At 45.3% G+C, this 23,973-nt stretch overlaps 5 protein-coding genes across 5 annotated transcripts; 1 reads left to right on the top strand and 4 right to left on the bottom strand.

The window, feature by feature from the left end:
- Positions 1 to 3,025: 3,025 nt before the first annotated feature.
- Positions 3,026 to 4,599, bottom strand: CCR75_006424 (uncharacterized protein; the record flags this gene model as incomplete). Its single annotated transcript, XM_067964494.1, has 3 exons — positions 3,026 to 4,030; positions 4,104 to 4,458; positions 4,577 to 4,599. 3 exons carry the CDS (start codon positions 4,597 to 4,599, stop codon positions 3,119 to 3,121), a joined length of 1,290 nt encoding a protein of 429 aa, XP_067820314.1. The 3' UTR covers positions 3,026 to 3,118.
- A 24-nt stretch (positions 4,600 to 4,623) lies between these two features.
- On the top strand, positions 4,624 to 4,982 carry CCR75_006423 (uncharacterized protein; the record flags this gene model as incomplete). Its single annotated transcript, XM_067964493.1, has 2 exons — positions 4,624 to 4,720; positions 4,780 to 4,982. 2 exons carry the CDS (start codon positions 4,624 to 4,626, stop codon positions 4,896 to 4,898), a joined length of 216 nt encoding a protein of 71 aa, XP_067820163.1. The 3' UTR covers positions 4,899 to 4,982.
- Positions 4,983 to 5,429: 447 nt separating this feature from the next.
- CCR75_006422 (uncharacterized protein) lies at positions 5,430 to 6,644 on the bottom strand (the record flags this gene model as incomplete). Its single annotated transcript, XM_067964492.1, has 2 exons — positions 5,430 to 6,400; positions 6,464 to 6,644. The coding sequence occupies 2 exons, from the start codon at positions 6,642 to 6,644 to the stop codon at positions 5,649 to 5,651; spliced, it is 933 nt and encodes a 310-aa protein (XP_067820164.1). The 3' UTR covers positions 5,430 to 5,648.
- Positions 6,645 to 8,242: 1,598 nt separating this feature from the next.
- Positions 8,243 to 14,990, bottom strand: CCR75_006421 (uncharacterized protein; the record flags this gene model as incomplete). The annotated part of the gene is made up of 7 exons (XM_067964491.1): positions 8,243 to 9,964; positions 10,040 to 11,984; positions 12,067 to 12,470; positions 12,537 to 12,663; positions 12,841 to 13,359; positions 13,425 to 13,562; positions 13,633 to 14,990. 7 exons carry the CDS (start codon positions 14,988 to 14,990, stop codon positions 8,276 to 8,278), a joined length of 6,180 nt encoding a protein of 2,059 aa, XP_067820165.1. The 3' UTR covers positions 8,243 to 8,275.
- Positions 14,991 to 20,532: 5,542 nt separating this feature from the next.
- Positions 20,533 to 20,964, bottom strand: CCR75_006420 (uncharacterized protein; the record flags this gene model as incomplete). The annotated part of the gene is made up of 2 exons (XM_067964490.1): positions 20,533 to 20,794; positions 20,831 to 20,964. 2 exons carry the CDS (start codon positions 20,962 to 20,964, stop codon positions 20,533 to 20,535), a joined length of 396 nt encoding a protein of 131 aa, XP_067820166.1.
- Positions 20,965 to 23,973: the final 3,009 nt, after the last annotated feature.

Raw genomic sequence — 23,973 nt, 5'->3', positions numbered from 1 at the left:
TAATTAGGTGCATGCGTCTACAAAGCATACACCGTTCTTCGTGAATGGCTTACGCCATCCACGCATACCCACCCATTTAGAAGGATCCTCTAGTTTAAGAGGGCTCGCACGAGAAAACCATTTCTGGCTCATGCTCATCACGCTTCGAAGTTACCAACAACGCGAGTGATGTCGAAGCAATCGACATCGAAGATGAGAAAGATCTCATAGCAGTGCGCTTTGTGCGCACTGGAAAAGATAAAACAAATGAGTCAGCAGAAAAATTTCTGATGGCTCGAGAATCAGTAATCCGTTTCGTAAGGATTTCATTGCTAACGCAGTGGACCGTTAGAAACGGGACGCAGACAAACATGGAAGAGCAAATGTTCTTTCATTTAAAAATTAATGACCTAGTACTACTCTATACGGTAAATTTACCTAAGCGTGTAGTTACTAATATGGGTAGCAGTAAACTACTACCCAAGTTCATTGGGCCACTCCGTGTACTGCATCGCGGAGGCAATGCGTACACAACAGAATTGCCACGTAGAATGCAAACGCATCCTATGTTTTACTTTGGTCGGCTCCGCCCGTACCGTTAGTACGCGGTTTCTTCCAAGGACGGATCTGACCACCCTTGTCAAGAATCCCTAAAAGATTCTTGTGGTCACGAACCAGATTCTCATGCTGAATCTGAAAATTCTCATGTCGGGTCCGAAGATCCTCGAAACTGCGATAAGCTGACGACAGCTCATCACGAAGAGCGTGATATTTCCGTTCGTACTCCAACATTGAGTACGCACTCTTCGAACGGTTTTCCAACCGTTCGATATAGTGAGCCTGCACCGTCTGCTCCAACGAGTGACGCTTACCGCGCTCGTGTTCAAGACCGTCCTCCAATACATGGAGGTAGCGGTCGCGTTTGTCGATCTTCGACTCTTGATCCGACATACGGTTCGGATCTAATTTTCCCTCCTCCACCACAACCATTGGTGGATTCCCACGGTGGTCAGTGTTTCCTTGTGGGACGTATCCAGAACCACCGTGATGTGAAGGGGCAGCGAACGAGTTATCTTGTTCGCTGGCGTGGTTATCCACGTTCGCATGACAGCTGAGAGCCTCGTTCCCAGCTGATTTCTGACGTAGAGGGCCTCGTCCGTCAGTATGACGAGACCCATCCGGTGGTTCAGAAGGCCCATCGGAAAACACGCGCCCCTGGCGCTTGTAGATCGATTGCAAAACGTCAATCGCATCCCGCATCTCAATAGAGATGCGAGCCCCCCCAGGGCGAAGACAGGGAATAGACATCCCCTTTTACCCTCTTCGAGTTGTCTACACAACACGGACAGGGATCACCCCACGTGAGGCATCAAAGCCCAGTCTCACGTGATAACCGATGCAATTTATACTTTGCACCGGTTGGAGTTCTTTTCTCAAGTTTAACACGATTCGCGTTAAGTTTTTGAAGCCAGGCTTCGCGTCCAATGTCTTTGACATTGCGAATGAACGCGATCCAGGCTTGCATAAGCGAGACTTTATCTCGTTTATTATTGCCACTAAACCATCGATGCTTGAGGAAAGCATCGAGATCGAAATCTTCCTCAGCGCGAAAGGTCTTCGCGCTGGGATCAAGGCCATGTAGCTTTGTCGCAATAAATAAAGGATATTTATTGTGAGGAGTAGTTATTCCAGACAAGCTATTGATAAGCCGTTCTGGCAAAAGCCACGGCTTCTTTTCAGGGGCGAGATAAGACATTTTATTGTCTTCACTCCCCTGAGTGGTACCCACTGAAGCAGGGGTACCACAAGAACTTTTATTACGATGGCTTACGCCATCGTCGTCACCTTGCACAGAAACACGTGCAGGTGACCGTATGGGCGATCGTACGGGCGATGAGGGATCATCCTCATCGTCGGACCCAAATAGACTATTTTCTCGTCCATCAGAATGAGCCCTCTCATTTGAAGGCTCATAGTCAGCCGCCTGACGTCTATCAGGCGACTGTTCCATTCTCCCCGAGTCGGCCATTTCATCCGACTCGCATTCGTAGTCGACCTCCAAAGAGGGGTCGTATTCACATGGTGAATCACCACGTGCACTCGCAACATCAAGTGTTGTGCGAGTGGAAGATACTACGGCAGACGTTCCGTCTGCCGCAAGAGATAACAGTGCGTCACCCGCGGCTGCACAAAACGCAGCCGAAGGCGCAGCACTATCGTCACCCCGCACGAGTTGATTCTTCATGCGATGGAAATTTTAAAATGATGGTTCTGACCAATCAACATCGCTTTAAAAATTAAGTGGTCACATAGCGACCACTCCATCCAATGACAGTCGGAGTGATTGTCGTTTAAGGGAGGTGATGTAACGGGGTGTACCGTTACATGAAATTAAAACTTAAAGGTTGTTAATTAATATATTATCTAAAAGGTAGATAATATTTGCAGGACATTACTTTGTATAGTAATATTCAGAATTCTTATTTATAAATAGGTATAGACCATTATACCTATTTATCCCGCAGACTAATCAATTGTAGATGTAAACAAAAGAGAGAGACAGATAAGATAAGATAAGATAAGATAAGATAAGAGTTCAATTGCATGTTTAGTATTAATTATAATTAAGTTAGAGTTAGCAGATAGAAAGAAGTGATACTTAATTATATTAATACAGTTTTCATTTTACCCTCTTAAAGATAGTTGCCTTAAGAGAAGTCTTCCTCTGCACGTACTAGTGTACGTGAAATAATGTAAGGCACCACTCGCAACTGAAGCAGTGCGAAGTGGACTTGTACTGAAACAGTAAAAGTCGTAGTGCCCCATAACAGTATTAAACGACGCTTTATTACGACCTCAAGCTGAAGGAATCGTAATTTTTGTAACGCATGCATCGACAGATCTATTACATTGAGGATACTTCATGCCCTTAAAACTTCGATTATTGATTAAGCGGCCTTTTAAGGCGCTGTATGATTTCACGCAAAAAAAATATCGCAGAAGCTTCAAGATTATTTAAGCAATTTACAAAAGCAACAACGTGGCGAGATCGCGCAACTTCAGTGTTTATTACGAGCGATATTGTGTAAGATCACTTAAATAAATTAATCATTCATCGTTAGTCATTCCGATCCGTTGATCAGTTGCGCATTTTCTTGACAGGATTGCTCTTTTCGGTAAAAGGATCGAAATCAAATTGCGACAAGCTAAGATCTTCCATGTTATATTGCGCGTCTGACTGAGCTTGGACTTCCACAACATTTTCACTCTTCACACTTGATGGCGAGTACTTATGCGTCGTCAAGCGTGGTGGAGGTGGAGCGTTTGAATTTACCCTATGCTGCGGATACGGTGAGGCCATTGCTGCAGCGGGAACGCCGTGTCTAACACTCATGATACTTGCAGCCGTTTGCATTGTGCAGATATCAGATAAAGTCGCGGACCCCCCTGAATTAACTTGCTTTTGCTGCATCGCTGCAGAATGTGGGATTCGCAAAACTTGCGGCGGTTTCCACTGTTGTGCTTGCCTTTGTACTTGTTGCGGAGCATTCACCTGCTGGGGAATCGGTGCTCGTGCCTGTTGAATAGGCCGACGCACTTGCTTATGCTGTTGTTGTGGAGGTTGGTGCTGTTGATGAGCTGCTTGCTGATTAGAGTGTTGCTGAATTTGTGGTGGCACCTGGAATGTTTTTTGCACTTCAAATTGCCCACTTTCCACAGCAACGGCTCCACTTTGATCCTGGTGTAGCTTCTGACCTGGCAGAATAACGTTAGGTGCTTCAGCCAGCGAAGCCAAAGATCTATTCGCATTCACATCCTTTATGTGATCTTTATCATAGCAAGAATTGCCTAAGTATTCGCCAAACAGCCTAAGCGCTCTCTTTCTTGCATCCGATATACTCGCTTTCTTTGATTGTTCCAACGCCGCCCCAAGGTCTTTCTGTCCGTCTGATGAACCAAAACCCACGTCCTCGTGACTCGTACCATCTTTTAACTCAATACGCACCAAGGAGCTATAGCCAACGCTCCACCGATCACCTTTCCTCTCTTTCTATAAACAACATCCACACACTCAGCACTTAAAAGCTGCTTAAAATTCGCTCTCGCTTCAACGTTTTACATACATATTCCTCTTTACACTCGACAATACGACATGACCACCCATTAAAACCGAAAGCGCGATTAGCTAGTTCGATAGCCTTGCAGCTTTCGATGTAGGTCAGCTTACGGCCCCCAGGCCCGGGCCTCCTGGATAGACTGTCCTTACCCAATTTTTGATGAAGGAAAGTGTTAACGCTTTGCTTTTCCTGATCTCCAAACGCCACGCAGCCGAAGCGTCCCAAAAAACTGCCTCTAATCGGTTCAATAATTAAAGAAGCCACTTGCTGCGCTACAAGCGTCGCCACCGTCTGGTGCGTCTCGTCAAGCGCGGTTTTCCCATCAGCTACTTCGCTTAGTTTCCGTTTCATATTCTGCAAGCTAATTAAAATTAGTGTTCAGAAAAGGAATAAAGTGGTTAACACCAAGTTTTGTGCAACAGTGATTTGTTTAAATCACTGTTGCACAAAACTTGGTGTTAACCACTTTATAGATGTACCTCGAACGCAAGCCGCGTGGCATTGTGTATTTCATCTTTCTAAGCAAATGTCGGATATCAACTCTCTCGTGCTCCAGCCCCTGAACCATTTCTTCAAGAACTCGCTGCACCTTATAAAAAAGTGCAACAAACCCGACCGGAAAGGTGCGTGTTTTCAATCAATAAAAAATGTTAGACTTAACTGAATTTTGGTACTTGTATAGAATTTGCCCGCATTGCCGGCGCCACGTCCGTAGGTTTTCTCATGATGGGATTTATTGGCTTCTTTGTGAAGCTCGTGCACATTCCCATCAACAATATTCTTGTGGGCGGAAGCGCGTAAATATGCGTCTGCGTTGGAGCTTATTACGTCGTCGACTAGCCTCTGTCCATCGATAACTCAATAGATATTAGCTTTCTGTGTGCACTTTAGCTTGTCTTATTTAGTCTTATTAAATGGACGTGTGGAGCATCACAACTTAGTATCCTAAAAAAGAAACCTGGCGAGCAAGTAAAAGCTTGAGGACTAAGAGCTCGCAATTATGAAAACGGCAACTCTGCGACCTCACGAGCCTTTGCGGCAGGCAAGATGCTCCGAATAGCTGTTTCTTGAACATCGAGTTCGTGCGCACACCACACGCCTAACGCTGCTTCAGTCTAAACTCCAACTATGTTGTGCGGAAAACAGCGATTCAGGCATATTGGCAATTCATATTCGTTGGGACAAGCTTCTTGGCGGAAGCCTTGATGTCCTGATTAAAACTCAATATTTGGTATTTTGCTCTTTTAATTCTTGGTACGAGTAAAGTGTAACGGTGATTGCTGAAATATTCAAAGAGCGCCAACTAAATTGCAGGCGTAAAAATGAATATACGGCAACATTGAACTATTCGGCATATAAAATTGAAGAGGCGGTTAATGATATCTACCTATGTAGGATAGTGGAAACACTGAAAACTGTCTGTCTTGTAAAATTAAACACCAAAAGCTCGGATAGTATTCGGTCCGGTGTCTTGCAAGGTTTCTCATAGAAATCGCGCTTCAGCGGATAAAACACGCCTTAGCACTTATCAAGCAATTTGATATGCTAAAATTAATTGAAAATCTCCGTACTTCTACTAATTATCAGGTCATGAACTGCTGTTGTGAGCTGATCCAATATCGGATGCGCTAAAAAGCTTCGGGTCAAGGATTCCATGGTATGTGGGTGCTCATATGTAAGTGATTTTGCTCCCATCACCAACCTCGATGTACTGGATATAAAACACCCCTGCCATTCCTCTACGTCATCTAATGAGGGGGGTGATAGCTTTAAAGGAATGTTTTTCTTTACGCAGATATCGAGTACAAGCGACCTGACCGTTCCCTTTAATATTTTCGTGTCTGCCGTATACACAGTTCCATCTCGGATGGTATAAAAATTTGTTTGAGAACCCTCTAATAGGTGACGAGTTGCTGGGTCCATGAGGATGACCTCCTCCATATCTGAAGCCATCTTGTCGTAAATTACTTTCCTTTCTTTTACCCACGCTGAGTCTTTAGCTGCAGCATTATGACGCGGTAGACCTGCCACCTGTAGCTTGACCAGGTCAGAGCGTAGCGGCGGAAGTAAACCCACATGACAAAGAACGTCTGTATCAACCAGCTTCTCTTCATCCCCTTGACTTCTCTCTGAAGGGCACACGAGAATACTGATCTTGTACTCCTGGTCCCTTTCCACTTTGTGCAGCTCTTTAAATGCCATCATGGCGGCAATTATCGTAGCCTCGGTCCTAGGTCTTAATTCCATATCCACGACACTAAAGATTAGCTTCTTGTCATTTTTCGTAGCTATTGTCGACTCCACTGCAGCACATGTCCAGAAATCATTTAATTAAATGATTTAATATAAACCAGGAATTTACATACCAAGACGGCGGATGTGTCCCTCGTAGTCAAAGATCTTGGTTTGCTGCACAGTTCGCGCGGCAGTGTAGGCACCTCTAGGGTGCGATAACAGAAAAGCGGTTGCATTTAAGGTGCACGGGATCGGGAGCCCATTTTTGGCTGCAGCTACCAGCAACTTCTCCGAGTGATGACAATAAGCCATGCGGTTTTCAAAAGGCCGCGGCAATGGCCCCAGACATAAATACTACGGCCACAGACAAAAGTACTAGGGCCACCGACATAAAGTAAACTTACAACATGCTAAATTATGATTGGCTTAAATTTCCAAATCAGGTATCCTGACGATACAAATCGCGATTTTTTTATTTCTATCGACCGATATTCTTAAGTTTGAAACCCCAATATAATGATTTTTTTAAATATAAATAATGATGAGTATAGCTACTTCTTTTTCTATATATCTCTTCATAAAATCAGATGGATTGGAGTCAGTAAATGCTTGAAGTGACGATGCAGGCAAAATACCACTAAAATATATCAATCTGACCTCTCCAAATACTTTCCGAAGGGCATAATGGAAGATCTTTCTTTTGACATCTTAAAAAATGTTTCCACGTGGGGTAAGCTGTCCAAAAGGTAAGATCTTCAATTGCTGCTTGGCTAGTCCTGTGGTATATACAATCTGGAAGCTTTTGATCGATTGAATTATCCGTTCACAGCATCCAAGAAGATTTTCCATGCTGCTTGCGATAGATTCTTTTACGATACTGTGAGCACCCTCTCCGCGGGAGGTGACGGTGTGACCGAAATGCCGTATCGAATTATCCACACCCGAACAAACTTCTCCTTGTGCGGATTGATCCATGTCGTTGACAAATATTCAATAGAATTCGTGTGGTTTTCATTCCAACTGCTCCGGAATGCTTCCCAGTTTTCCTCAAATTCATTTCTTGTATTCGAATAGACGACCTGTACAAAATAATAATTAAAGCGAGGAAAATTAGAGCATGAATGAACATTCCCAATGGCAAGCAGAAAACAAGAGAAAAAAAGAAGTTGATACTATACCATTCTCCATCCTTTTGAGAACACTTTCCACTGTTCGTCATCTTCGCCAGCAAAATGGGGTTTACATTTGGCAACGACGTTCTTTTCAATGTGCCACATGCAAAATATGATGGATGCTGCGGGAAAATTGCTCTGTAATGCACTCGTTAGCGCAAGCTCTCGGTCAATCACACAACCGTTTGGAAATAGTTGAATTTACAGCTGGAAAAAGCTTGACGTCCATTGGCAGATCGTCCAAATCCATGCACCTCCACTTTTACTGCTGTCTGGGGGATACCTTGTGAGCACCGGTTGCGGTTGATCATCGAAAATGAGAGGAGACTTAATTTGAATGATATAGATGTTCATTGACACCTCCATTAACTTCCTCCACCATGTCCTCCTGTTGTTGACCAACCTGGCAATGTTTTACCAGCCTTACTTGAAAGAGTTCAAGAAAACTTTTAAAATCTTCCTCAACACCAGAAAGAGGCAGTAGTGAATGAACTAACAGATTTATCGCAGGTATTCTTTAAATATCTTTTTTGTTAATCTTTGTTGTTTCCATGGGTGCTTTCAATTGCTAACGGATTCTCGATGTTTATTGTCAAAAAAATTATGTTGTGTACAGTTGCATTTTGTGGACTTTATTCGGTTATGTTGCCCAATTCATAGTTTAACTGTCAATTTATAAACGGAGCATCATCTATAACAAAAGAGCCTAAGACTAATTAATCGAAAGGCGACGAGGAAAACTGAACAACTGACACATTAACTTCAACTTTTCTAAGTTAGCGAGCTAGTAGATCTCGCAGAGGTCAATTTACTAAACAAGTCTCCATAAAACTGGCCAGGAAGCTTAGGACGCATGTGTTTTTTAACAAGCGACGATATAGCCTTGCTGCGGTTAGCTTCTGCACCCATAGGTGCAAACGATGCTGCACCAATGTCATGCTGATAACGATGGAAGGACCGTGATAGGATGGCGGCATTAATGGCTGTTTGTCGCACCAATGGAGCTAGCCAAGCTCCGTTCACTACCATACCGTCTAGAAGCGGACCCAACACACGGCTAGTGAATACGTCTGCCTCGTCAACGTAGTCCTCTTGATTTGTAATTTTGTCGCGCTGGTTAAACAATGGTGACGATTCGTGGCTTACATGCACGCAATACAGATCGTTACCTAGTGGATCAATAATCAATACTACACCTGAAGTCGGCATCGGCAGCTGGAATACTGCGTCCCATAAAACGCTGCCGGGACGGTATGTCTGCTGGCATTCATTCCAAACAATAAGTACGTTGGCGCGTTGGAATTGCATCCTTGCACTCGAGCCTTCAGTGTCTTCAGCATCACTATCGCTGTCGCTACTGTTGTTCTCTTCTCCATCCGTCAGTAGTGTAGGCACATAGATGCAAGCCTCGTGGCTATAGTGTGAATAGTATAGCATTCGTCCGTTGATAATATCAGCATCAAAGCCTGAATTTCCAGCATGGTCGCGACCATCATGTTCCCCAATTAATGATAGGAAAAGTCGATAGTCTTTCGATAATTCAACGTAGCCAGCGCGCACATCCATTGAAGTTGCCAAGTGAATTTGGTCGTAGCCACCTCGGGAGGAACCAGTGAACACGTAAGCAATAGAAATATCAAATGTTTCTCGCTCCGGTAGTTTATCTAAGCTCTCTAGATCACACAGAAAATCCGTAGCTACAGTTGAATCCATAGCAAAAACTGAGCCCCAGTTGCGCACGGACAAAAAGCCTAATTCGCTCATCATTCTTCGAGAAATTTCCCACATTTGGAGGGCAGAGTCCTTTTCCGGTGGCATTGGCTCATAACACTTGCCACCTCGTGCTGAGCCCTTCGGTTGGGAGGCAAGTCTGTCCTCTTGACTTTGTGCCAGAAGCAAACTCATAAAGACGGTGTCTTGATTAGCGCGAGAATCTTCACGAAAAGCCTGCGCCTTTCGCTCAATCGCACTCATTCCGGTGTTGCCTTCGCCCGATGATACCTTGAAAAAATCAGGTTTTGTTTCAACTCCACCGGGAACTGATGAGCGCCAGGTTGTTAGGGAATTTTTCGCGTGAGTGTCACGGATTGCCGAAAGTAATGGATCTTCCACCTCGGAGTCTTCATCGCTTATATAATCGTCTTCATTGTCGCTGTCAGTATGGCTCTTAGTTTTGACTTTAGAGTCACCGTCTAATTTAGCTTGCACGTAAGCATCTTCAGAGAAGTTATCAAACTCAGACATGCTCTTGGGGCGAGGCCCGCCACGATGGCGAGGTCTAAAGCGCCAAACGTAACGACCTGTTGAGTCTCTCATAATTAAAACTGCTTCACCCGACTGGGCACCATTTGCTGGTTTTTCAATTACCGTTAAAATGGAATTCTTGTTCACTGAAAAGAATCGGCAATGACGGTAAATATTGTTCAAGTCGTCTACAGAGCAACATTGTTCAAGCACCGACTATAACACAAAAATGAAGAATGTATGAGTATTATTACCAGCTTTGTCATTCCTTGTGTCGTAAAATTGACTTACCTTTTCAGTCAGTCCAGACGAATGCGGGCCGATAGAGCTACCATCGCTGGTGTGCGAGACATGTTGCTTCATCAGCATATTCACTAGCTTCTGAGCAGCCTCGCGCACAGCCATGTTCGTAGTGTTTGGTGATAATGATTGAAATCTCTCGTTGCCGTCCACGATAGTTGCAATGATTTTAGCAACTACCTGTTGCTTGCTGAGCAAAAGAGGCGCGGCTACGATCCACTCGATAATGCAGTGATACGCTGCTGCCATGAGGCTGTCCAGGTAGAACGGTGCCGATCTTGAGCGCAAAACCGGTGCACTAGTGCTAATAAAATCGCAACATGCATTTAACAAGTGAACGACCGAGTTTGCATGGTGAAAAAATATTTCTTCGCAGATCAAAGACAAATGCCGCAAGCATTCGAATGCTGTAAAAAGCACCGGAGGTTTGTACTTTTGCGACTTGCTAATGATCGAGCATATCAACAAGATCGTGAAAGGTACCTGCGAATTACGGCTAGATGCTAAGCCATTGGTCCAAAAAGCAGCCTCCTGTTGAATGGCTACTACCATGATCCACATCATCATCTGCTGATTTGTAGGGTCTGTCTCTGCCTTAATAGCTGTCATTAAGAGAGCTACAACATTTGAGCTGGTATATTTCGGCAAGCTTGAATACAATCCTTGAATGTCAGTCATCGATGGCGCCACAATCTCCTTCTCAGCCTCCTTGATCAAATTACGCGGTAAATGAGCGTGGATCGTAAGGAGCGAGCTGCAGGCCTCGATACTTGCTCTTCGTAGCAGCACGACAGGAATTCCACCAATGTGTTGGTCATCCTGAACAAAAAAAGAGTCGCCTCCTCGTCGCCCATCTGCTTTCAGATTTGAGGACAACAATGAATCTTTACGGTCTCCAGCACGAAAAATACGCTCAATTGCCTTGTGAAATGACCCTGCGACAACACCTGCGCCACGAAGGGTGTGGTTACCGTATAAAGTAAATATATTAGACCAATTGTACACTGCAGACGCAGCGATTCGTTCGTCGTCATCAAGTAAAGCACTTTGCAGAGCCATCAGACTTCGAATACTATAGGCCCAATTAACACGTTTAGAGCGGCCATTGGAATAGTGACACATTAGTTTTCCAAGACATCGTATAGCTTCGCTACGACCTGCAGCAAATCGTGGCTTACGGGTCAAACACGCGTCAAACAACCACGGACCGAGCAGACGCAAAATAGTATTCACATCAGGGGGAGCTCGAGGTTGTTCGGTAGTTACCGGTGGAGCTGTCAATGATAAAGCTTCAGACGCATCGGTGCCCCCATTTTGAATTCCCTGAAATACTGGGCTGTCGCGATTCGGTGCCTGACTTAATGCACCCAGAACGTGCTCCCACTGCACACGCGGCACCTTTTCAATGCGCGCAAACTCGTCGGCAAGTCGACTCACTCCCTTTACAGCAGCAAGATACACCTCGGGATCAAATATTGCAGAAGGGTGGCCTATTACGCGGAAAAGGCGATACCAAGCATACGCAAGCATTGGGCTTTCAAGCTCAAACTTAGACGATTGTCGATTGTGTGCCCAAATGATCTCAATCTCTATAGACGCACTCCGATTATGAATCTGCTTCATCAGGCTACGTGTGAGTCCAAGCGAGACAACATTCCACTGCTCAATAACCAGTGGACGGTGAATCCAACGACGACAAAACTTTTGTAGCAGACTCCATAATTCGCCTCGAGGTCCACATTGCGATAGCGACCGAATATATATTTCGAACAAGACCTTCACAAGCTGCCCACATAGCTGATTGCCTAATTGATTCCGTAAGTTATGCAGTAGCCCATCCGCTGCACCAAGAATCAATCGAATCAATCGATCCCACGTCGAGTGTGAGAGTTGGGCTCCACGCTGCTTCACCAATACGTCAAACGTGTCCAAAACCCTGTAAACCGCAACCCGAACGCACGCAAAATGTTAGCACCCAATATATTAAACCATATTTATAAAATTGCAATAATCCTGACTTGGTGCACAAGGCCACATGTTTTGCCATGTTGCTTTCAAAACTCCCACTTGGAGTGCCGTTACTGGAGCGCTCTTCAAAAAGCAGAGTCATTTGGCCCAGCATGTCGTGAATAAAGGTTTGCTCTACCTTTTGCATACAAGATGGTCTATGGTCCTTAATACTTTTAGTGCCATTGGATGCTAGTGACTCGTCATCGACCCCAAGCCAACGTTGATAAATACCTAGCGAGCCTGCGATGACATCTGAGTCCTCTATGGGTAGCGCGAACGAATGGCCGAGTACCTCCATGGCCCATCGGATGTGATGTCCACTAGGCAGAACTATTTGCGGGTTTACATTTTCTTCGGTTAAAAAGCCTACAACCATTGAGCACATGCCGCGCTGACATTTGTCTGAAAATTTCTGCCACAATGCCGAAAGTATTAGAAGTTGTAAGGTATTCCAGACATCATAAGAAAAGGATAGTACTTTAAGCACGTAGGAGTCGGCGGAAAGCGGTACCAGCTCGCACTTGGAGATCCACGGCAGGAACATGGCGCCGCTCCCGCGTCTTCGTAAGGGGGGCGATGTCACGCTGCTTGATAAAATACCACGCCTGATTACAAATTAAGGCACATATTCATATTACACAGGAGAGGTAATGCTTTTACAGGAGAGGTTATTTCTTAAAAAAAAAGGGCCTTCCTTAGACTTAAGTCTTGTTGTTGTTTGACATTTTTAGCGTCTACTTACGGCTACGCTCCACATCATATATAAGTTAGCAATAAATTACCTCGTAAGCGATTCGCTCGTTTCTTGGTCGAGCTGCTGAGGCAAAGTGCCATCGGTTGAGCTACTTAGGATATTTAGCACGACCTCAAAGCTTGGTCGCTGTTCGGGTAAACTTCCCCAACACATAGTTATGAGCTTTCTGAATAAAGGTGGACAATGTTCCGGAATTTTCGGTCGCAAGTTATTGTTCAGCACGCCTAGAGCAGCTTGAATTTGCGTGAGACCCTCGTACGGGCACTGCTGGGTGACTGTCTCCCACACCACGACACCGTATGAAAATACATCGGCCTTCTCTGTGTATTTCTCAGCAGCTAGCACCTCAGGCGCCATCCACTGAGTGGTGCCGCAATTGCCCGTCATTGTCTGAAAATGCGCTCGAACACGAGCTAAACCAAAATCAGAAATTTTGAGCGCGTAAGCTGAGTCAACTAGCAGATTTGGGCTTTTCAAGTCACGATGAAGAATTGGTGGTTGAAAGGCATGCAGATAATTCATACCTAACGCTGTGTCACGCGCAAACCTGTCGTTTAGCCACTCAATGTTAGCATACTTTTATACTATGTCGCATTTGAATATAGAGCTTACCCATATTGTTTGCCCATGTCAATGACATTTTCTTGACGAAGGACATTCCAAAGGGAGCCACGAGGTAAATACTCGATCACAAGACAGCGCATTGGTGACTCTAAGCATGCGCCCATTAGGAGGCAGATGTTAGGGTGCCTGGCAATGACGCGAAATCACTGCTATTAGTGTGTCAGACTCAACAAATTTGACGAAATCAAAACAATACCTTAATATGCTCATAATTTGTACTTCAGCTTCAAACTCTTCTAAAATTTCCGCTGTCAAATACTGACACACCAAAATTTTGACGGCTACAGCAGTACCACGCCACCGCGCACGATGCACTGTTCCAAACGCTCCTTGACCGATCATCTCTTCAATTTGTAATTCCTTAAAATCCACATGCAGACTTTCATTTTTCGCCTTTGACAATTTTGGCCTTCTTCTTCGCGAGTAATTTCCGCCATTAGCTCCTGCATCGGGTTTGTTTACTCCTCCAGCTTCTACCGCATTTACTACTTGCGATTTCGCGTTCACCAAATAATTGTTTTCTGGGGATTCGGCTGTAAACTCGGCATTTATTTCGTCAATCAAAGGTGAGGCCGAGGTCTTCACATACATAGGTGAGTGAAGAAATAACGGAATGCGGGCCTTCCGTGCAACTTCAAGCTGCATCTGAGCCGGCGGGGCAACATCGCGTACAAACAGACGCACAATACAAGTCTTTAACGTCGCAGCGTCGCATAGAGTATTGCCCAACTCCGTAGAATCCGGCAAAGTGCCATTGCGATACTGGTCAATAGCGCAAAATGGTTTAACTTCGCAGTCGGCCGTTTCGGCCTTGCTCATCCAGTGACCGTTTGGAAAGCGACTTTCTAAATCATAAAAATCATCCCTTTCAGCTTTAAATGACACATTCTCGAGTATTTTTTTATCCGTGTCCGCCTGTCGAGGTGGCAAAAGACACCCCATCTCTTCATCGTATTGGTTAAAGATAAGGCGATGTTGAATTTGACCAGAATCTTTCGCTTGTCGCTGCTGTTGGAACTCGTCTTGATGGGTGCCTTCATAAATGGTACTGGACAATTGATCTAACCCCACACTTATATTTCCGGCATCGTCAACTCCTACTTCACTATTTGATCTGTCACTTGCTGAGGTATTTACAGTAGCACTGTGGGTTCTCCTTCGCATCGGTTGTTTTTTTATTGGCAAATACGTTGCCCCCGACGCTGCAGTAGCGTCCAAAGCAGCCAACAATCCAGCAGAGGATGTCGCCTGGAATCCTGCGTACGCTCGAATAGTACTTGGCTGTTGCTGCGTCTGTCTGGGTACCTGCTGCTTTTGATGAAGCTGTTGTCGTCCCTTTCCGGGTCCTCTCTTTTGTTGCTGTGTCTCAAGTCTGCCGACAGAGGACGATGAACGCAGGAAGGGCATCATGTCGTCGCTTTCTACTGAGCTTTTCTTGCGGTCCAAAAATTCTTCATCACTCCATGGTTGCTCGCGTATGAACTTGAGGTACATGGCAATTGCCAGCACCAGAAAACAAAGCGACCCGGACAGCACAGGGTCCATGCCAAACATCAGGCAAGCACAGGTATTGCAGCTACTATCGCCTAAAACTTCGCAGCTCAATCAGTCACTCTGATAAAGGATCGCTTCGAGGACGAAGAGTGGAGGCTTCGGTGCCCCCGTGCGTCTGATCTCACCACTTGGGCGGAAATTGCTTTATTCAACGAAGTGACAACAAATTATATTTCCCTTAAGAATGTCGTGTGGAAGACAAGACATTTTGACGGTAGAAACCGGTTTATTAACGATTAATTAATTCGACTTGAACCGTTGTCACCAGTAGCGCCAGGCAGCTTCAGAGACAAGATATGATGCAGCGCGGCCTCAAACGTTGCGAGGTAGTAGCCCGACTCGCTACGCCGCTTTTCAGGATCGCAAAGACGATTTAAAAGTACTTGGGTTAAGATCGGTGCTTCCAGATTGCTGTGGACGATTACATAAATAAAAATAGGCAGAAAGTCGTCTCCACTCAGCACGTCATTGTCTTGCATTGACGTGGTTGCCTCCATCTCTCCATTTTTTTGGTCTCGTGCGATCAAATTGACTTCTGAAGGAGCCTCGGACTCATCACCAACGGTAAGGCCCCGCAGCGATCTATTCGAGCCACTACTCGTTGGCGACAACGTCCGGTTTGCTGAAATTGGCGACGTTTGAACCTGCAAGACCGAGCCTGCCATCGGTGTGGAGTTTCGTCGACGATGATGTGGTGGTGATTTGAGGTACATGGTCCGTTCGATTTTGTATAGCGCATGAATTTGGTGTGCTGTAGCCACAAGCTTTCGCATCTTATCCAAAGGAAGAAAAGCTTCATCAATCTCCTTGATAATGTCCACTACAGATCGCCAACTACTCAATGAAATCTTGTCTATCGGGACTCCAAAGTAGCTCTGCGGCTTTCCCTTAAGATGAAACACGCGGTCGCGAAATTGACGCTCTTCGTGTTGCACATGCCGCCGAAGATGCTGCGTCAGATCCCACATCAGGGGGACGCAAATGCAGTCCTCTAGCTCGTGCCGAATGGCGTCGGAAAGGAGCTGCTGCAACTTGTCCTGATTGCTTAAAGCATCCGTGGTCATCAGATTCACAAATGAGCTATGCCGGTTTGCCGCTAGATAACCAGAATTATTATTTAAAATTTGCTTCATTAATCGCTGAACAATGAGCTCCATTTCCGCGAATCGGTGCTCCAGCATATACTCTTGCACACCGTCTAGTATTTCACCAATCTCATCAAGCACATTTTTTCCAGGCTCAGAATTACTTCGCCTCATTTTCATAAGAAATTTCTCGCATGCTTTGCCCTCTGGAGACGTATAATCATTTACGGTATGGTATACGAACACTCGAAGTTCTCGCGAGATAGGCTGCGTACGATTTCGCTCAAGAATCCCAACATGTGGAACATCTAAAAAGTGTTGGAGTTGTTTGAGAGCGACGCCATGCAAAAATGAAAGCGGCGATGGAGCTACAAGTGCTGCAGTGGTTCGTAAAAAGTTTTCCAATACTGGTGCGCGGTCGTAAGCAAGCTGATTAGGCGAATTTCTGCCGTGACCACGGCGGGCAGGAAATACACAATCATTCACCTGATTTGAAAGACGGCTTAACTTTAGACGTAAACAGAGAGGCCGCGCGTAAGTGTCAAGAGGTGTAGAAGAAGAATAGAGTAACCAATGAGATAACTTACTTTGCGGTGTAACTTATGAAACTCGCGAAAGCGTTTTCGAGTAAACCAAACAACGCCACTTTCCACGTCTACAACACGCACAATATATTCCTGCAAAATCGAGACGCAAATATATAATAGGTAAGCTATGAAGCGCCGCAAGGAACATTGATGATTGAAAGCGAATATATGCACCATATGACCACTATTTCTGGCAGGTTTACTTTCTTCGCGAAAAATCCGAATAGATAGTGCATGTCGAATTCCTATATACAATCACGTTATTGTATTTTTGTACTGATCAAACCAAACGGTCTACTCACCTTTTGCTTTCAAGATAAGCAAATGCCACTCGTGATCGGAGATCATGCCATTCATATTCAAGGTCATATCCGTTAACTGTAGCAAATAACAATCTCACATAAGTTGCTTCAAAGTTCACGCTTGTGCAGGCATATATGTCTGCAAGCTTACCATCTTCGTAGGTTGAATTCTAGACAAGATCATTGAGCGAAGCGAGTCCAGCTCTTGGCTTGAAATGACACCACTGCGGTAAATTTCACTAGCTTTTGACAGCAATTCAAACATAAGATGCGGCTCTCGATGGCGAATTCGCTTCTCTGCTTCAGACAAATTTAATTTGCTTTTCTTGATAACATCAATATGTGCAATATCGAAAATACTCGAGCTTTCGTTACGAAGCTCTTTAGGGAGAAACTTTTGATTCATCGAATCAGCCACAATCTTCTGCTTCGCCAGCATCACTGCTTGATTGAGCATGGGGGTAACAACCTCGTCAGTAGATGCGGAAACGTGGTCGAAACCCTTTCCGTATAGCGTGCCATCGTCTGTCGCTAATGTGCTGCTTGATCTCTCCTTTCGATTTTTTTCAGCATCATTCCTTACAGCCACTTCTTGCGTTTCTTCAATACCTTCTTTTTCACTTTCATCACACTCTTCATCATCATCTTCAGCAATACCTTCGTCTGACGGCGCATGCTTAAGTGCTTCTATTTCGCTTCCATTATCATCCGGCAGCTGTTGGTTTCACATTAATCAAGAATATTCATTATTATTAGGACAATAGCCCCTTCGAAACTGTATCTCACCCTTAGGAAGTCGAAAGGCAGCGGATTCTTAACTGGCCAATTTTTTCTATTGACAACATATAGAGATGATGTTTCATCCGTTGGTGTCATGTGCTCTGCTTGCTCCATTTTCAGCACTGCTGCAATCGTATCATCCATAATAAACTCGTTGGCCTCGAGAATTACCTGCAACGTCTCCCTCTCCCACTTGGGAAAGATCGAAAGCAGAATTTCAACCCCGCGCACCACAGCTACTGGATTGGGCATGAGCGGACGACGGTTGACAGATGGCCTATTGTTACGGCTCGGACTCTTTTTCTTTGAAAAAATAGCCTCCAGCAGACTCTTCTTGCCGTCGTCGCCCTTTCTTAGCTTTTTTGAGTTGTTGCGATCTCGTTTGGTGCGCGGTGTACGGCTAATAGTCGCATCCGCAGCACGAGTTGTTATGCTCCGCATGATCCCCGGAGAAGAAGGCTGAAATTGGGACATGCTTTGATGTCGCAGTGTGCGTTAAATCAACAAGCTTGACGTAAAAATCGGTGCGCAACTGCACCAAAAACCGGTAAACAACTCATCGAAAACGCGTTAGCTTTATTGAAAACTTTTAATATTTTTAGAATAAGTTGCTTTAAATTTCCCAGTTTATCGTTTGGATGACGTCTATATCATATTCGAAGTTCTATAACGAAGTAGCTCATTAAATAAATGCTATTACTTATAAGAGGAATAATAGTATGTCCTTTGTAAATAAAATTTTATCAATATTACCATACATGGTAATATTTCGTGTAACGGGGTGTCCCGTTCCATAGGTAATATTTTTTAAGAGAGTAATAATTAATATTATGTTCTATGAAAGGAAATAAAAAAGTACATATAATTATCGTTATTAATTATTTGACTTAATATATCAAATATCACCAAATCCCGCCAATCATCACAAGACACAATTGTGCGGTGCGCAAGGAGGCGCCATTCATAGTTTGTTATTAATATAATAAAGTCAAGGTACCAGGGAACCTTTAACCAAACGTTTCTGGGTCTTATTCCAACAGAATTTACTTAATGAAAAACCTCCCCAACTGCCTCTAGCTGTGATTGCGCCACCATAGCGAGATCCTCTACGATCGACTCTCCAGTCGATCTAGGACTTTCGCACTGCCTCTTAAGACAAGCGTTTCAAATTTTCTTAAATGTTACTTTCCAAGCAAGCATCCTTGTTCCGTACCACTCAACTTATTTGAGTGGTCAAACTTCGACTCTGCCTGTGCTTGTGCACAGCCGTCGGTTACTATGTTCACGTCACAATGGTGGACCTTCGACGCTGCCTGTGCTTGTGCATAGCCGTCGGGATCTAACTACACAGTGTGATTGATTTTCACACTGAGGTCTTGTGCAGTCGTGCAAACGACCGACCCCGCTTTTCTAGTTACAAACGATTCAGGGTCACTGATCAAGCAACGTAATAGAATTTGCAGGCCTTTGACGAAAGTTGCTCCCCACAAACAAACATTGTGTGTAACTACCCCAGGTGATTGGGTTATCCTCATCACCTTTTATAAAAAAAGTGTCAATTAAATTGTTACTTAAGTCATTCCAATCAAGAACGATGAAATCATAATCGTAATGTTTACCCTTTATCGTGTATTGGATACCAACTACACGTTTCTTCACTGTTACAGATGCGCCTGTTGCTAGCGCACTGTCATCCTTGTAAGAGGGATATCGCGCTCAACTAAATTGAACCTGCGATCTTCTAGCGCTTGGCGTCGAATGAAATTGTTCGACGCCCCACAATCAACTTGATGTCATCCTTGGATTACCATGGCTCAGAATGTATGAGCCATGTATAAATTAGCAGCAGCAAGCCATAACGATGCCTGTCGCTTGTTCAACAGAGGGCCATCTCATGAACATCTTGGAGCGTCCACAAGCGTGTGGATGTCCCACGAGTGAGTGCGATGGCCTCACTTGTAGGTTTCTCGCTCTCTACATACAAGAGGTCCATGGGTTTTGGACCTCCATTTTCTTGTCGTCTCGGCGGACGATAAGCACCCGTGGACGAAAGCCTGTTTCAGGCTGGGTTCTCTTGTTCTGCTACAGAGATCGCTAGGTCAAGCGTCTCTAATTCGAGCCGGAACAGGTGGGTCTTGACAGGACCGTCTGTGAGACCCTTGATGAACACAGTTACCTGTGTGTGTTCATTAATCGGATGACATACGATACAACTGACCAGGTATCGTGTATGTTGGGCAAAAGCGTGAAGGTCACACTTGCCCTGCTTCAAATCCAGGAGCTCGGCTCGAGCCCAAATTCAGGTCGTGGCGGCTCAAATGTTTGCCTGAGCCGGGTCTTAAAGACCTCACTCGACCCAAACACGTATGGGTGGTGAAGCTTGAGCCCTAAAGCCCAAGATTTTGCACGTCCGGCAAAGTTGGACATGCCAAATTTCACTTTCGTATCATTATCACTGATCCGGCGAGCTTCAATGACGTCATCTAATTCGATGAACCATCTTTAAGGGAGTCGCCTTAGACTTCCTTAAACTTTAAGATTTCTATCTTTAAGCTTTCGGGTCGACGTGGAAGCGTCGTCCCAGTATTAGATAGAAGATCTTTTAGTAAGAGCTTAATATATAGGCACGACACGAGGCTTCGCAAAATCCGCCGCCCATCGTTGAAGGGACCGTGCAAATAAACGCCGCGTTCACAGCTGGCAGAAACGGCGTCAGCGGCCTTCATGCGCTTAAACTGCTTTCCAATCAGGATGAAATAACATGTCAGCACTTTTAAACGTAGAAAGGTCACGTTGTCCGTGTGTTCCTTCTGGGCATCAATAGGTCGCGCTTAATTGCAGCAAGGGTGTCGTTTCCCGCAAGTTCGGTCTCCTCGTCAACCTTGTCTTCCTCCTCTTCTGGCTGTTCTCCTTCTTTCGGTCCGTCGTTTTCGTTGTGCTCTTCGTGTCGAGGTTGAACCGCAGCAAAATAGTTCGTTATCTTCGCCGAGCCTTTCGCAGCTTGCTTGTTTGCCACTTGCTTCCGAAAGAACGTCCGCCTCGAGAGCCTGCTGTACAACGTTGACCGGCCGCTGGTTTTTTAGCACTTGCTCATGGCAGCAAATAGCTTTGCAAACGTGAGAGTGTCCGGTTTCACGTCGTAGCCGCCAATAGCAAACCATTCGTCACCGGCACGTGCTTCCTGGGTGTTTCCATCATCCACAATTAACAGGATAAGCATTTCCGTGATGTTGAGAGACACGTAGGTGAACACATAGGATAAGCATTTCCGTGATGTTGAGAGACAAGTAGGTCAACCAACAGCTTTGGGTTGCAGCATCCGCGTCGAGTGACATTTTCGCTTAGAAACCCGCGGCATGTTTGAGCTATCTGTGCAGAATTCACGTTTACCGCTTGGAGTTTCAGAGCGGCAAAGGTGTGGGAGGGCTGAAGAGAAATTGTAGTAGGGGTTGGCAAGGCTGTGACCAATCAAAGGACCCCCCAACCACTGAAAATTCCCTTGGACAGCTGCCAAATTCGCAAAGCTCCCTCGTCCACCATACAAAAAGTCCGAACTCCAAAGTGCTACTAATCAGCCCAAAAAAAGCTAAACGTGAAAACGAAACATACTTTTGTAGCTTTGCACTTGCTACACATTTCTATGTCTGCACTTAACAACAGCGAGTATATTCACGGGGTAGTAGAGTTCTTAAAGTAGTTACTGGGACTAGATTGTGTGCACTGTAATCTCGGGCACTAGTTGCCATTTGGTTCTACGAACGAACGACTTTCACTGGAGAAAAATGCTGCAATCTTTGTAATCTTATGGAATTTGCCGCAACCTTCATTGAGGCTAGACTCGTAACAAGCAAACCAAAATAGTATCTGACTTGCTTCGAAAGTTTATTAAGACATTAACAAAGAAGCGAATAATACAGCTGTACTGCAAGCTTCCTTTATCCTATTTTTTGTGTGGCCCCATCCGATAGCATTTTGTGATCCTTTCGTGACACCGCATGCCGCGTGAACTTAAATTTCTTTGTTCCCGAACAACTTAAGATGAAGAATTCAATGGAGCACACAATTGAGTATTGCGTGGAAATGAAACCATCTTGGGTGCTGAGAAAATTCTGTATTAGGGTCTGCATGGTGCCATGGATTATTAAGCTTATCTTCATGAGCGATACCTTACGCCAAAGGTAATGACACGAAGTCACTATCTGACGCGTTTGCGTGATCAGGTCCGTGGGGCTTCGGTGGCCTCAATGAGAGACATTCCGACCGTTTGTTTCTAATCCAATCAAAAATCGAAAACGACGCTTCAATTGAGAACTGGGTCCATCGAGCCCGCCGCCTTCGCAACATTTAGAATATTAGAGAGTCTGTGGCTGTGGCCGATGTTCGTTTGGAACGAAAGTTTCGCTTCGATATCGCGAAGCTTAAGGCCAAATGTCAGTTACGCTCACCATTTATGCCACAAAACGAGGATAAGCCTAGCCAACATTTCAGTGCTTCGATTGACCGTGCAACCATGGATCGAAGCCGCACTGATGCTATAGATCCACATATTCCCACTTGTAGTGGTGGGAAGCGTCGTTTGACGCAAATTGAGCCTGAGCTTGGCCCTTAAAATTGTCAACGGCGTACGGGCAATCTTGCCGAAGAGGGGGAACCTGAAACACCCAAGTTTTTCAGATGAGAGGAACTCCAGCCACTTCACCTCGTTTAGAGGGTCGGCTGGACATCTGGTACGGATGCAGCAGTCTGCGGTACGGCCGTCTTTGTCGGCGCAAGCGTCAAGTCCACATGGAAATGGTTCCGATATGGCTTAAGCAAGCCGACGTAGGACACTGGGTGTGTACGCAGCTTGCTAGGAAGGTTAAGCGTTTAAGCTAGGCCCTTCTAGGCCACGACCGTAACGGTCCAATAAAGCGCGGGCGCAATATGGTCTTGAAGACCGCGAAAACCAAGTTAGTAGGTAGATTTTTAGCGTTTTATAAACTCGGTCTCCGACCACATAAGAATCAATACATTTTCTGCCTTTGGCATCTGCTGCTTTTTTTGTCTTGGCTTTCAGCCATCGTGTCCCGTACATGTCTCAAGACACTAAATCGCGTCGCGAGAAACTCGCTTGCTTGTTTCCGAATGGGAGCAGGGTTGATATCAGCCAGCCTATCGGCTAATTCCCACCACCACCACCAAGCCCTGGGCCACGCAGTAGTGTCGCCAACGAAACGCGTTGGTGGGTGAGACCGTTGACATGAACGAAGTGTAGCTTGTAGAGGTATGGACAGCGTTATTTAACGCAAATACAACCACTGGGAGCATTGAGCTCCAGCGCTTTGGTGACTAAGCTCCCACACTGCGTGATACGTCTTCAATGACGCAATTGACACGTTCATGTTTGACCATCGGTCTGCGGGGGTTAGCGGTGGGCATGTCTAATCTGGTACCAAGCACTCGGAAAATAGATTTTCAGAATGTACCCGTGAAATGGGGGTCTCGATCAGAGACAATTGCCACATCAAAACCGTGTCAACAGCCCAGCTGTACCATCACCATCAATAATATCCGGCACAGCCCCTAAATGAGCAATTTTGCTCAATCGGTCAACACAGACCACGATGCCGGTGTTACCGGCCGAATCTTTCGGTAAGCCGAAAACGAAATTTATACTAATGGACTCCTAACACCCTGCTGGTACGGGCAGACTTGCCAGTGGTTCAGCAGCATGCGCCGAGGATTTAGCCCGTTGGCAAGTTTCGCATGTGCGAACGTGTGTGCTGACCCAACTGTAAGGAATGGGCCACCAATAAATCTGCTTACAGAGCCGTGGGTCTTTTCTCTACTGAGATGACCATCAAGGACAATATCGTGTGCCACATAGAGTATTTGGTTCTTCAACTCCTCATCATGGAGAGCAACGACACGCGAAATATCCGCAGCGTCCGTGCAATAAAGCAACAGGTCGTTATCGATACAAAATCGATGTAACGTCGCACGTAAACGTGCCGACAGTTTAAAGCCCGAGTCAGTGCTCATTAGAGCTCGTAGCAGAGCTAGACACTGTTTATCCTTGGCGTAAGCCGAACGGATTAATTCAGTAATGGGCGACATAATAGTCGTTAAATGAGAGAGCTCATAATCCGGCATGCGTGGTTACGCATCAACCAAAGCATTCGGCTTGCCAGGCCTATGCTTCACCTCGAAGTTGTATTCGGCAAAAAAGGATAGCCATCGGGACATTCTC

Source organism: Bremia lactucae, assembly GCF_004359215.1.
Source record: "Bremia lactucae strain SF5 chromosome Unknown BlacSF5_NotPlaced_49_SHOA01000009.1_1371882bp, whole genome shotgun sequence".
Lineage (NCBI taxonomy): Eukaryota > Oomycota > Peronosporomycetes > Peronosporales > Peronosporaceae > Bremia > Bremia lactucae.
Note: the sequence above shows the minus strand (reverse complement) of the source record. Positions and strands in the feature narration are given on the sequence as shown.